Here is a 14343-nt window from a genome sequence, read left to right on the forward strand (position 1 = left end):
CACCAGGGCCCTGTACAACTGAAGTAGGACCTCCTTACTCCTATACTCAAATATACTCCTATAGAGTTGCTCCCTTACAGTACCTTGGCAAAAGCTTTTTGAAAAACCAGATAGATCACATCCACTGGCTCTCCCTTATCCATTCTACTTGTTACATCCTCAAAAAATTCCAGAAGATTAGTCAAGCATGATTTTCCCTTCATAAATCCATGCTGACTGACCGATCTGCTTTCCAAATGTGCTGTATTACATCTTTAATAATCGACTCAGGCATCTTCACCACTACCGATGTCAGGCTAACTGGTCTATAATTCCCTGTTATCTCTCTCCCTCCTTTCTTAAAAAAGTAGGGTTAAATTAGCAGGAACTGATCCAGAGTCCATAGAACATTGGAAAATGATCACCAATGCATCCACAAGAACAGCCCGTGTTTGATTGATTCACCACTGACCAAATGATGGATGCACTGTATTCCAAGGGTTTCGTGCAGCACAAGGCCTCCACACCAAGGTAGAACCATTAGAATTGAAAAAGAGTGGACTCCAAGATCCATTTCCGGCCATGTGGCTCGAATCCCTGTGTTTGATATTGGAAAGCTTCACAACTGTGGTTTAACAGACATGTTCTAATCTTGCAAATTTTGTAATGTCTAAAATTGTAGCTGGAAATATCTAAAAGTGTAACTTTCAGAATATTCAAAGAGAATGCAGGCACTCTATTCTCCTTTGTCACCATCGCTCTTCATAACCCTCTCTATAAATTATTCAGTATTAATCAATATGAAAATCAATAAAGCGGTGGCACAGTCAGTAGTGCTGTTGCTTCACATTTCCAGTGAACTGGTTTTAATTCTGACCACTGGTACAGTCCGTGTGGAGTTTGCATGTTGTCCGTGACTGCATGAATTTCCTATTAATCGGCCATGTTAAAGTGCCCTGGCATATAGATGGCCGACCGATCGAACCCGAGGGGAGATGATGGAAATGCCAGGAAAACAAAATGGGTTCTCGATGGGTGATGCTGTCTGTCTCCATGCTGTTTGGCTCAATGACTCTAGAACTCTACCTTCTCTCCAGGGATGCTGCCTGTCCCGCTGAGTTACTCCAGCATTTTGTGTCTATCAGTATTATATTTGACTTTAACAAGTCTCTAGGTTAATTTACAAAACAGCAAGACAACAGTCCTGCTACAGCCTGCACTATCATTAACAAGATGTGTAATGTAAGAAACGCTGTGATCAATTAGCGCAATTTCCCACAAACAGCACTGACAGATTATCGGTTTCATTAAGGATGCTGTTGGGGGGACAGGGCTTTGGTGATAAGCCCACTGCTCTTTTAGGTGGAAGTCCACATGTATAATGTTCTATCAGCACCACACTGATGGCTCTACGTTTTGCGCTGATAGTCCCAGTGTGAGATTTGCATCCCCAAGCTTCTGACATCGTCGGTTTTACACACTGGGCCACAGCAGACACACTGCAGAGAGCTTGGCACAGGGGCTTCTTTAGGATGGTGTGTGTACCTGGTAATATTTGTAGTGGCCGTAGTCTAGAGCTGTTCCCACAGCTTTATTGGTCTTGTCTTGAATTGTGATGGGCATCAAGATATTGGCACCAGCCTTGATTAACTTGGCGACCTAGGGAGAAGAGGATGGGAAGTCAAATAGACAACATTTCCATCTCCTCCTACAGATGCTGCCATTATAAACATACAGGTTATTAGTCAACAGAAAGCAGCTTGGCCAAGCCAGGCTGTAATCTCATCCACCCTTCAGGCTCTGCAGAGAATCGGGATACCGCCTGGCTTGAAGTTAACCTACTTAGCTGAGCTCAGCAAATTGGCCAAGAGCGTGGTTGAGCCTGGGGCTCTACACAGATCGACTCATCACTGTCCTGGAAGCGGCCCCTGTACTAAAATGCTAAAAAATGATAAGAATCAACGCTGCAGTGTTACACAACAAAATCATTCCACAATGATGTTACACCATAGGACTGCATTCGGCTGCAAGGAAAACCCGGAGAAAACATCGAGGGAAGTGGGGGGGGGGGTGGGGGGGGGGATTCGGAATAGGTTGAAAGCCCAAGCCTTTCGTCCACCTCTGCCCAGCATTCTTCTGGCGAATGTCCAGTCGTGTGGAAAACAAGCTGGATGACCTCAGGGCGAGGGTCAGATTCCAGCGGGACATAAGGGACTGCAACATCCTCTGCCTGACTGAAACATGGCTGACCTCACTGATTCCGGATCAGGTAATCTGCCCAACGGAGTCCTTCACTGTCCACCGTGCTGACAGAACAGAAGCATCTGGGAAATCCAAGGGTGGAGGGGTCTGCTTCATGACCAATAACAACTGGTGCAACCCTGGAAATATCAAGATGCTTTCCCGTTCCTGCTCGCCGGACCTGGAGCACCTGACGATCTCATGCTGCCCATTCTACCTTCCCCGGGAGTTCGGCTCAGTGATCGTCACAGCCGTCTACATTCCACCGCAGGCGGACACCGACGTGGCACTATCGGCCCTACATGATGTGCTATGTCGACATCAAAACAAGTACCCGGATGCGGCTATGGTGGTGGCTGGAGATTTTAATAAATCAAATCTCAAGAAGGTCATGCCGAACTTCTACCAACACGTCACGTGTGCCACCAGGGGGGAGAGAACTTTGGACCACTGCTACACACCGTTCAGGAAAGGCTACAAGGCCGTTTCACTCCCTCCCCTAGGAAAATCTGACCACGCTGCCATTTTCCTGTTGCCGGAGTATAAACAGAGGATAGTTCGGGAAGCGGTAGAGACGAGGGACGTAAAGCGGTGGTCCGACCAGTCAGAGGCCATGCTGCAAGATGCACTGAGTGATGTCGACTGGAATATGTTCGAAGCAAGTTCCAGTGACGTCAGTGAGTTCGCGGAAGCAGTCACGGACTTCATCGCAACAGTAACCGACAACATCGTCCCCACGGTAAGGGTAAGCACCTTTCCGAACCAAAAACCCTGGGTAGACAGGTCTGTTCGTGTGGCCTTGAATGGTCGCACCACTGCCTACAACTCGGGCCTGGCATCAGGAAACATGGACGTCTACAAGGCAGAGTCCTACCGACTGCGAAGGGCGGTGAAGGACGCAAAGAGGAGGTACAGAGACAAGATGGAGTTACAGATGGAGCAGCAGGACACCAGACGCCTGTGGCAGGGGCTACGGACTGTAACCAACTACCGGAGCACCCCTCCCTCATCCGCAAGTGCCGGCACCTCCCTAGCTGATGACCTGAACTCCTTTTACGCTCGTTTCGAGATGGGCAACACCACCCCAGGTCTGCCAACTATCGACAATACCACCAGCGGGCTGGCTACCGAGCTGAAGGGAGGAATGTGCACACATTTTCGCTGTCCGAGCGCGACGTGAGGAGGGCTCTGACACGGGTGAACACAAGGAAACCTGCAGGCCCCGATGGCATCTCGGGGCGAGTACTCGTCCTGTGCTACGCAGCTAGCTCCAGTGCTCACTACATTATTCAACCTCTCCCTGGACAAGTCCGTGGTCCCTGCCTGCTTCAAAAAATCTATCATTGTACCGGTACCTAAAAATGCCTCCCCAGCCTGTCTGAATGACTACCGTCCGGTGGCCCTTACCTCGGTAGTCATGAAATGCTTTGAGAGGCCGGTGAAGAAACACATCTGCGCCTTCCTCCCTCAGAACATGGACCCGTTGCAATTCGCATACTGTCCGAACAGATCCACGGACGATGCGGTCTCCCAGGTCTTGCACACCGCTCTCTCCCATCTGGACAGCCAGAAGGGGGGCTACGTGAGGATGCTGTTCATAGACTACAGTTCAGCCTTCAACACGATAGTCCCCACCAGACTGGCCGGGAAGCTAATGGAATTGGGGCTCAACACCTCCCTGTGTGCCAGGGTCCTGGACTTTCTCACCGCCAGGCCCCAGGTAGTCAAGATGGGAGGGAATACATCGAAGTCCCTCACCCTGAGCACAGGATCACCCCAGGGTTGCGTCCTTAGCCCCCTATTGTACTCCCTGTACACACATGACTGTGTGGCTAGGTTCAGCTCCAACTCAATAATTAAGTTTGCTGATGACACTGTGGTGGTGGGCCTGATCTCAGACAACGATGAGAAGGCCTACCGGGAGGAGGTGGCTGGTCTAGCACTCTGGTGCCAGGATAACAGCCTCCTCTTGAACATCAAAAAAACGAAGGAGCTGATCATGGACTTTAGGAGGGCACATCATCCGAGGACGTACACTCCATTGAGGATAAATGGGGATCCTGTGGATAGGGTGAACTTTTTTAAATATCTGGGAGTCCACATCTCCGAGGATATGACATGGGCATCACACGCCTCAGCACTCGTGAGTAAGGCAAGGCAGTGCCTTTACCACCTCAGGCAATTGAGGAAATTCAGAGTGTCTCCGAGGATCCTCCAGTGCTTCTACGCAGCGGCGGTGGAAAGCATCTTGTCCGGGAACATTACCATCTGGTTTGGGAATTGCTCTGCCAAGGACAAGAAGGCTCTGCAGAGTAGTGCGTTCGGCCGAACACACTATGGGAACTTCACTTGCCCCCCTGCAGGAACTATACATCAGGAGGTGCAACTCCAGAGCCAACAATATCATGAGAGACCCCTTCCACCCCTGCAACAGACTGTTCCAGCTGCTACGGTCAGGCAAATGACTCCGTTGCCATGCGGTGAGAACAGAGAGGTTGAGAAGGAGTTTCTTCCCAGAGGCCATTCGGACTGTAAACGCCTATCTCACCAGGGACTAACTCTACTGAACGTTTTTCCTTCCATTATTTATTATGTAAAGGTATATGTGTGTTATGATTGTGTTTATAGTTTGTTTGGTTGTTTGTCTTTTTGCACAAAAGTCCGCGAGCATTGCCACTTTCATTTCACTGCACATCTCGTATGTGTATGTGACAAATAAACTTGACTTGACTTGACTTGACTGTATGTGATTTTATCAATTAGATGTCAATGACACACCTCAAAAAACATAGTGTTGAAAAATGGGAAGAAGATGGGTACTTGAAGGTCAGTATGGATATGGTGGGCCGAAGAGCCTAATTCGGCATTGCATAACTAGCAGTACCCGAAACGACACCCATTCCTTCTCTCCAGAGATGCTGCCTGTCCCGCTGAGTTACTCCAGCATTTTGTGTCTATCAGTATTATATTTGACTTTAACAAAGCTATATCAATAAGTTAACCACTTATCTTTAATTTATAACATTGCAGAATTGTACACTACAGAATAATACATTACACAAACTATCCTACAGCGTTTCATTACAGAATATTACATAGAAATATTGCAGGTCTCCATTTGACAATAAATTTCATTGTATGCTAAATGACAGCATACCCACAGTCAAGCCAATCTCTGAACATGAGAATGTGCAAGTAGTTCTGCTGTAACACGATAATTGCATTCCAAAGAAACCCAGAGAGTTGTGAATTCACCCAGAAAGTTGTGAATTCACCCAGAGAATTGTGAATTTGTGGAATTCTCTGCCACAGAAGGCAGTAGAGGCCAATTTACTGGATGAATTTAAAAGAGAGTTAGAATGAGCTCAAGGGGCTAGCGGAATCAAAGGATATGGGGAGAAGGCAGACACGGGTTACTGATTGTGGATGATCAGCCATGATCACAATGAATGGCGGTGCTGGCTCGAAGGGCCAAATGGCCTCCTCGTGCACCTATATTCTATGTTTCTAAAATTGCTTTATAAAAAAAAATTGTGTCAATGGGGATAGGGGGCTAGGGGCTAGAGTGTTTCAGACTCGCAATAACAATGTTATTTTTCCTGCAGGATTTTCAAAAATAAAGGCCTTTCAATAGCAAAATATTTATTTTTGTTACTGCAAGCTAAAAATACTAAAGGCAGTAATTTGTTTAAAAGAGTATCGTTACACAAGTGTCAATAGAAGCATCGCATGCCAATTTTAATGGCTCCCGGTGGTTAGAGCAGCAGCTGTGCTCTTAAGAGACAATGAGTTCTGATTACTGTGGGCAAGCAATTTTCTTTCTCCCTATACAGTACTGTTAAAATCCAAAACAGCTATTTTTCTGATTGTCAATTATCTATTTTTCTGATTGTCAAAGTGGTTTTTAAGTGGTTCTCTAGTTCCTGATCAAAATCATATAAGCGATTCGGCCCACATAATGCAAATAATGTTCCCTGATTCATCACTTGGGCTGTATCCAATTTGTGTTACGAAAACACGAGTTGTAGCAGAACTACATGTATTATGTCGCTGGAGTCTGTGCAGCTAGATTAGGGAAACAGAATTTATCTTTCGTACTGACAAACTAGTTAAATTAATGGCAGGACACTGGGATACCTCAAGTTCACCCACCCACATTGACCAACACTCTGTGTCAGAGATTATCTGTGCTGAAGAGTCTTGTCAGTGTTACAGCATTTACCGGATCAGCCCCGACACTTACCAAATCCACTCTGCCCTGCAGGTTTCTCTTGTCCTCATATTTGGTGCTCAGTGCCACGCTCAGGGCATTGCCCAAGCCGTGGGTGAGAGGCAGGTTGGGATCTGCCCCGTTGGCCAACAGCTCGTCCACTGCCTGTAGAGGAGGAAGAGAGTTAGATGATTACTCAATGCCTGCCGTTCAACAGGGTATAAAACTTTACAGCAACAATGGGGTGAGAGTTGTTGTCAGTGTTCTGAGAGGGGTGTTCAAGAAGGAACTGCAGATGCTGGAAAATCGAAGGTACACAAAAATGCTGCAGAAACTCAGCGGGTGCAGCAGCATCTATGGAGCGAAGGAAATAGGCAACGTTTCGGGCCGAAACGTTGCCTATTTCCTTCGCTCCATAGATGCTGCTGCACCTGCTGAGTTTCTCCAGCATTTTTGTGTACCTTCTGACAGGGAGTGTCTGATTGAGACTAAGAAAAACTTTGGAGAATGAGTAATCCCAAAAGAGATCGGCACGGTGGCGCAGCAGTAGAGTTGCGGTTTTACAGCGCCAGAGACCCGGGTGCAATCCTGACTACGGGTGCAGTCTGTACGGAATTTGTACGATTTTCCCCATGACGTGCTTGGGTTTTCTTCGGGTGCTCCGGTTTCCTCCCACATTCCAAAGACATAGGTTAATTGGTTTTGGTAAAATGGTAAATTGTTCCTTGTGTTTAGGATATTGCTGGTGTGCGGGGATCGCTGGTTGGCGCAGTGTCGGGGGGCTTAAAGGCCTGTTTCCGCACTGTCCCCCTAAACTAAACTAAATGACTGGCACCTTTTGAGAGTTTTAAGGATGCTGGCCTGATGTCCAGAAAGATGCATGGATATGATTTATAATATGTAATTTTGCAAAAACTTTTCCCTGAAAAGATTAACCTCGTCAGGTTACTCTTTGTTGTTGGAAGCTTGCTCCAAGCAAGATAGACATGTGTAAGAAGGAACTGCAGATGCTGGTTTAAACCAAAGATAGACACAAAAAGCTGGAGTAACTCAGCGGGACAGGCAGCATCTCTGGAGAGAAGGAATGGGTGACACTTCGAGTCGAGACCCTTCTTCAGTGGGCGATTTAGGAGCTAGGATCTGTGATTGTATCAACTGCAGCTGCAGATCTCATGGTCAGCCTTATGGAAACAGACGCTGTTGTGTAAATACCTCCTACTCCACCTCAGAGATTTATTTTGTTCTCTCTCCCCCCCCCCCCCCCCCCCCCCCCGATATCCTAAAACTATTATCTCTAATTTTTCCCAGCTTTGCTGAAAGATTGTTTATGAATGAATAAGTTTATTGGCCAAGTATTCACATACACGGAATTTGCCTTGGTGCTCCGTCCGCAAGCGACAACATGACATAGTGACAGTTAAGAATGATACATAAACCATTAATAATAAAACATTATTGATTAAACATGTGAATTAAATAAAATACCAGAGCAAAAGGAGGCTACAGATATTTGGTTATTGAGTAGAGTTACTACTCGTGGAAAAAAGCTGTTTTTATGTCTGGCTGTGGCAGCTTTCACAGTCCGGAGTCACCTTCCAGAGGGAAGTGATTCAAAGAGTTTGTGGCCAGGGTGAGAGGGGTCAGAGATGATCTTACCCGCTCGCTTCCTGGCCCTTGCAGTGTACAGTTCGTCAATGGAGGGAAGGTTGCAGCCAATAGGCTTGTATTCACTGGAGTGAAAAGACTAGGCTTGTATTCACTGGAATTTAGAAGGATGAGGGGATTTCTTATAGAAACATATAAAATTATAAAAGGACTGGACAAGCTAGATGCAGGAAAAATGTTCCCAATGTTGGGCGAGTCCAGAACCAGGGGCCACAGTCTTAGAATAAAGGGAGGTAATTTAAGACTGAGGTGAGAAAAAACATTTTCACCCAGAGAATTGTGAATTTATGGAATTCCCTGCCACAGAGGGCAGTGGAGGCCAAATCACTGGATGGATTTAAGAGAGAGTTAGATAGAGCTCTAGGGGCTAGTGGAGTCAAGGGATATGGGGAGAAGGCAGGCACGGGTTATTGATTGGGGACGATCAGCCATGATCACAATGAATGGCGGTGCTGGCTCGAAGGGCCGAATGGCCTCCTCCTGCACCTATTTTCTATGTTTCTATGTTTCTATGTAATAACCTTCTCATCTGATCGGACGATTCGCTGCAGCCTTATCTGAAGCATTTATCCTGGTTCTATCTTCATTGATAATATCTGGATGGCTATCAGAGCTTTAGAGAATCAGATTCATGGAAGAGGCCATTGTCTAATGTGCCCTTCCCCACTCGTCAAAGGACTCCATTTCCCACAGCACTGAAATGCATTTTGTTCAATATATTTACAATTTTACTTCGGAGTCACGTGAGTGACTACGTGAAGAACCCCGCCAGGACGCATGCGTGTCATATCGCTAAACGCATTGCAACGAGTCACAGCAGGGGGAACGACGTTCCCTTAGCGGCAAAATTTGAAAGCCGGGAACAGCAGGTAAGGAGACTCTGCGTTCCTTCCACTTACCTTTTAGGTGGAGACATGGACCAGATCCACGAAGGCTGCGGGAAAGCTGGCGGGGGAGAACCGCGGAGTAGCGGGCAGCCGGCAGCAGCAGCCAAAGGCACGCTCATCTCCCGTAATAGGAACAGCTGTGCCCGACTTCGCTCCCGCATCGGCCCCGGCCGGGCGGGAGAGGGCAGCAAAAACTAACAGGGTCGTTGACTCCGAGGAGTCCGACTCTGAATAGCCGCGAGCGGCCAGTGCCCGTGCGCATTGGAGCCGGTTTGAGCGGCTGGGAGCGGGGAACAAAGCAGCCGCGACGGCCAGTGCCCGTGAGCATTGGAGCCGGTTGGAGCGGCTGCAGGAGGACCAGCTTCAAGCAGCCGCGACGGCCAGTGCCCGTGAGCATTAGAGCCGGTTGGAGCGGCTGCAGGATCAGCAGCAGCCGGGAGTGGCCTATGCCCGAGAGCATGAGAGCCAGTTGGAACGGCTGCTGGAGGAAATACCCCAAAGTGGCAGGCACCGGGAGATGGAGTCTACCCACAGTGGGCAGTTAGTAAGCCCCACAGCAGTACCTCGTGTAGGGCTACACAGTGTTTCTCCCTCATCAGAGGGGAACACCGAGGGTCAATCCTGGGCTGGCTGCAGGAGCTGGAGCAGGAGCGGCTTCAGGAGCAGCCGCGACGGCCAGTGCCCGTGAGCATTGGAGCCGGGTTGAGTGGCTGCAGGAACTGGAGCAAGAGCGGCCTCAGGAGTAGCGGCTTCAGGAGCAGCCGCGATGGCCAGTGACCATGTGCATTGGAGCCGGTTGGGTGCCCGAGAGCATCGGAGCCAGCTGGAGCGGCTGTTGGAGCAGGTAAGTGGCAGACTCGGGAGATGGAGACTAGTCACAGGGGGCAGCTAGTAAGTCCTACAGCAGTACCTCTTGTAGGGCTGCACAGTGTTCTCCCTCATCAGAGGGGAGTATAGGGGGTCAATTCTGGGCTGCGTTACCTGAACAGGGGTGCAGAACATACCCCTAGTGCACATGGGGTGCAGAAAACCTATTGGAAGACACTTACCATCAGGGAACTGCAAAACACTGAATGTTCCCAGTATCAACCAGTGTATTTGAAAACATGGCAGGGCAGGGAATTGAAACGAAAGAAAGTTCTAAAAGTCCTAACAGCGGGACGGGTTCGCCCGCACTATAAACAAAAGGACATGACACTAGATCACCAGGATGCACTGGCCTTATTTTGCAAACTACCAATACGAGTAAACAGCATTAGGAAAAAGTCCATCCAACCGGCTTTTGACGCTAATTTGCAGGCCTATGCTAACCTGGAACCTCCATACCACCAATATTAAAATTTGGAGGCATCTTATCTTAACAGGTAAAGAACTTGACATAGAGGGAACCCTGGGGCACATTAAAGCAACATCTAAAAACTACTTCCTGGGGAATGCGCTAACCCTGAACACAGACCCAACTACAGATCCAGACACCGGCACCTCAACGATCACGGAGGATGCCGAAATAGTAACAAACCTACTAATAGTAACCATGGAGGAAGGTGGGTCTGGCTCCTTACGAGGTTGGTGGGAGATTACAGTTCTATCTGGATGCATAGAATAAATTACTACCGACACTTATATTTCAGAAGTATAGGGTTATACCATAGAATTATTCAAAACATAATCCTCCAGTTCAGCATGTACCGAACTGAATGTTCATGCTTACAGGCAAAGAAATAATCAAAAGCACTTGCTGAAATTCAGTGCCCAAATAAAATAGGAGTAATGGAGGACATCCAACACGAATCACAGGAATTCGTGTCCAAAAATCTTTATCATAATATAGATGGTGGTTGCCACATCATCATAGGTTTGACTAATTTGAATACTTTCGTACTTTATATTAATTACTAGATGGGAACCTTTGTTACTGCAAAGGTATTGATCCTAGGGTACTACATGGCAAGCATCGTATTAAAATATGCTTGCTATACAGTACTCATTGGAGGTGACCACAGATGTATTTAACACAAGGGATCATCTGCGGTTCACCCTTAACACAGTTCACATGTCAGTGACTTGCCGTAAGAAAGGGTACAGCCTTAATGGAGGCTTGCAGTAAACTAAACCATCCATCAGACTGGTAGTAGAATAATTGGCATTTTAGTGGCTGTGTTCCAGCCACATAAATCGGACCTTTACATTATCAAATTACTGAGCGCGATCATGCGTGCACTCAATAATTATGGGGGTCATCCTGACAGACCAGTGAATCTACCAACAGAGGCCACTATGGTACTAAAATGGTGGAAACATAACATTAGGCATTGTTCCAATCCAAACATTAACAGCTACCCGTCTATGGAACTACATACTGATGGGCACTTGGATTGGGATGCTACTAATTCCATCTCCAGCTGTGGGGAAGATGGAATACACAGGAGGCATCATTACAAACGCTGGGCATAAATACCTGGGGAAGTTGAGTGCATGCCATGGCTTTAAGTCATATTGTTCTGGGTTATCACCAGTATGTTAGACTACAAATTGACTACACCACCGTGGTAGCATATGTCAACCATATGGGTGGAAACATATCGACACCATGTGACTATCTGGCCAACACAATTTGGCAATAGTGTATCCAGAAAGATATTTGGATATCAGCTACCAACTTAGCAGGTAAACTGAATTTAGTGGCAGACTACAGGTCACGCTAAGTCTAGGAAAACACTGTATGGATGTTGGATAAAAAATGTATTGCTGGAATTACAGCACGGTATGAACCACCACATAACGACCTATTCACATCCATGCTCTCACCAGTTATCGAATTATGTTCTTGGGAACCAGAACCTGGGGCAGTGGCTACAGATGCATCTTCGCTGCATTGGGGGATTATTTATGCATTCCCTCCTTCTGCCTCATCAGTCGGGTATTTAGGAATAAACAGTAGACTCCGCGTCTGGTATTTTGATAGTACCTGATTGGCCTACTCAACCATGGGTCCCGGTGATATCGACATGGTTTTAGAACCATGCATCACCATCCATCATAGACCTGATTTACTGGTTCTTCCCGCAACAAGGGGAGTTACCCATGTCATAATTATATAAACCTATTAATTTATAGAGTTGAAAGCACCTCTACTACACCTGGGGCTGACGGACCGAATGTGGAATTATTTCAGCGGGCCACAGACAGTCCACCAAAAAATCAGTACTTGGTGTCATCAAGAAATGGGAAGTACTGTCACAACAATAAACATCACCCACAGATCTATGAACATCCCGTCTGTTCTGGAATTCCTGGCAAGCCTCCATTACGATGAGAGGTTCAGTCATAGTGCCATCAACTGCGCCAGAAGTGCTCTGTCAACATACCTGTCGCAAGGAACAGAGCGGCATTCTGTTGGGACACACCCTGGTAACCAAATTCATGAGGAGCATTTTAATATTAATCCACCAAGAACCAGGTACTCCCATATATGGGATGTGAGCATTGTACTGACCATGTTAAGAAACTGGTCTTCAGCTACAGCTCTGTCCCTACAGAAACTGACTATGAAAACAGTCATGCTGATGGCCTTGGTCACGGCACTTAGGGTCCAGTCACAACAGAAACAAAGGTTGGACAACATGATTATTCATCTGGAAATTTAACTTTTCACATCAATGAAATAGTCAAACAGAACAGACAGGGGTCAGCAGGCCTAAAAACAGAATTCAGGGCCTACCCGACAGATGGTCGTCTTTGTATTGTAACACACTTACTATTATATATGGAGTATACTAAGATCATCAGAGGGAAGATAAGTCACTTAATCAGCTACAAACAGCCACTCAAAACAGTGACAGTCCAGACCATCTCTAGATGGCTAAAACAGGTCCTAATAAAGGCTGGAGTAGACACTAGCATTTTTAACTCTCACTCCACCAGGGCTGCAGCTACATCGGCAGCTATGAAGTTGGACGTTCCTATGGACCAAATCCTCAAGACAGCAGGATGGTCAACGGAGGAATTTTTCCAACGACTTTATAACAAACCAGTCATTGAACCTGGAACATTTGCAGAAACAAATTTAAGTTCTGTAATATCATTTACCCCATAAATAGGGGCAATAATTGGTGTTTATATTTTTATCGTTGGGTTTCGATATCGTATTGATGTCTAATGATGTTAACTCTATTCTCCCCATAATCAAGGCAGATGTGATGCATGGACTCGTTTCCACGGCATGAAATCAGAGCTTTAAAATCTTCACGTAGTCACTCACGTGACTCCGATGTAAAATAGTAAGATTAAACGAGAACTTACCAGTTTGAAGTTTGATCGTTATTTTATGAGGAGTAACGTTGAGGGAATACGTGCCCTCCGCTCCCACCCTTGATCATATACTCAACTGGTATCTCTTCTCTAATCTTACTATGTTTAGTCATTACAGTTATCTGTGATTTCACACTGCTGCTTTGAAGAATGACATGCATGCGTCCTGGCGGGGTTCTTCACGTATTCCCTCAACGTTACTCCTCATAAAATAACGATCAAACTTCAAACTGGTAAGTTCTCGTTTAATCTTACTATTCTTGTTGAATATTATCGATGTTTCTGTGTTAAATTCTGTGTTCTGTTCCTGCACTGCGATCATTTTCTAAGTACACCTGTATTCTTAACCCTACCAAGCTGCAGTACTGACGTGTGCTGACAGAGGGGAATAACACACTCTGTACAGATACACAGTACACTGGCATCACCTGCTGGCAAGTCACTATTCTGCAGGGTCCTCTCCAAGTCCACTTGAAGGATAAGTGAACCAGTGCCCATGTCTTCTTCATGGACAATATCTCCAGTAATGAGACCTGTTACGCCTGTCAACTCTGATTGGCACGCTCTGCTTTTCTCGTGCTCGACAGCAGACTCGCGAAACAGGCACTATTCCAACTGGGAAGAGATTCCAGGTGGACAAAGATAAAGAATCAAATATGTGCTCCTTGAAAAAGTGTAACGTTCCCACCGATTCCTGAGTGTCTCCGTTCCATGACTCTCCAAAAGGAGGATTTTAGAGAGTATTAAATTCATGTATCACTGAACCAAGAATTGCTGAGTCCATCAATATAGTCCACATAGAGGGACTGTGTAAGGAGTGCACTACCTCACAAACTATCTGGACAGGCACATGGATAGAAAAGGTTTAGAGGGATATGGACCGAACACAGGCAAATGGGATCGACAACTAGGCATGGATGAGTTGGACCAATGGGCCTGTGTCTGTGATGACTTTATGACTCTATCCGTCATCAGCCACCTTCTGTCCCGATTGTGAGAGGTGTCTGAGGCTCCCACATTGGCCTCTTCAGCCATGTCAGAACCCTCTGA

At 46.6% G+C, this 14343-nt stretch overlaps 1 protein-coding gene across 2 annotated transcripts in view; it reads right to left on the reverse strand.

Annotated features, from left to right (window-relative positions):
- The window catches only part of ankmy1 (ankyrin repeat and MYND domain containing 1), a 57879-nt gene that overhangs the window by 15717 nt on the left and 27819 nt on the right, over window positions 1-14343 (reverse strand). For both annotated transcript variants that reach the window (XM_033031526.1, XM_033031527.1), the window contains exons 11-12: window positions 6464-6595; window positions 1525-1638 (exon numbers count right to left, since the gene is read on the reverse strand). In XM_033031526.1, coding sequence (XP_032887417.1) covers window positions 1525-1638; window positions 6464-6595 — 246 coding nt within the window. The remainder of the gene's footprint in view (window positions 1-1524; window positions 1639-6463; window positions 6596-14343) is intronic.

Source organism: Amblyraja radiata, chromosome 13, assembly GCF_010909765.2.
Source record: "Amblyraja radiata isolate CabotCenter1 chromosome 13, sAmbRad1.1.pri, whole genome shotgun sequence".
Lineage (NCBI taxonomy): Eukaryota > Metazoa > Chordata > Chondrichthyes > Rajiformes > Rajidae > Amblyraja > Amblyraja radiata.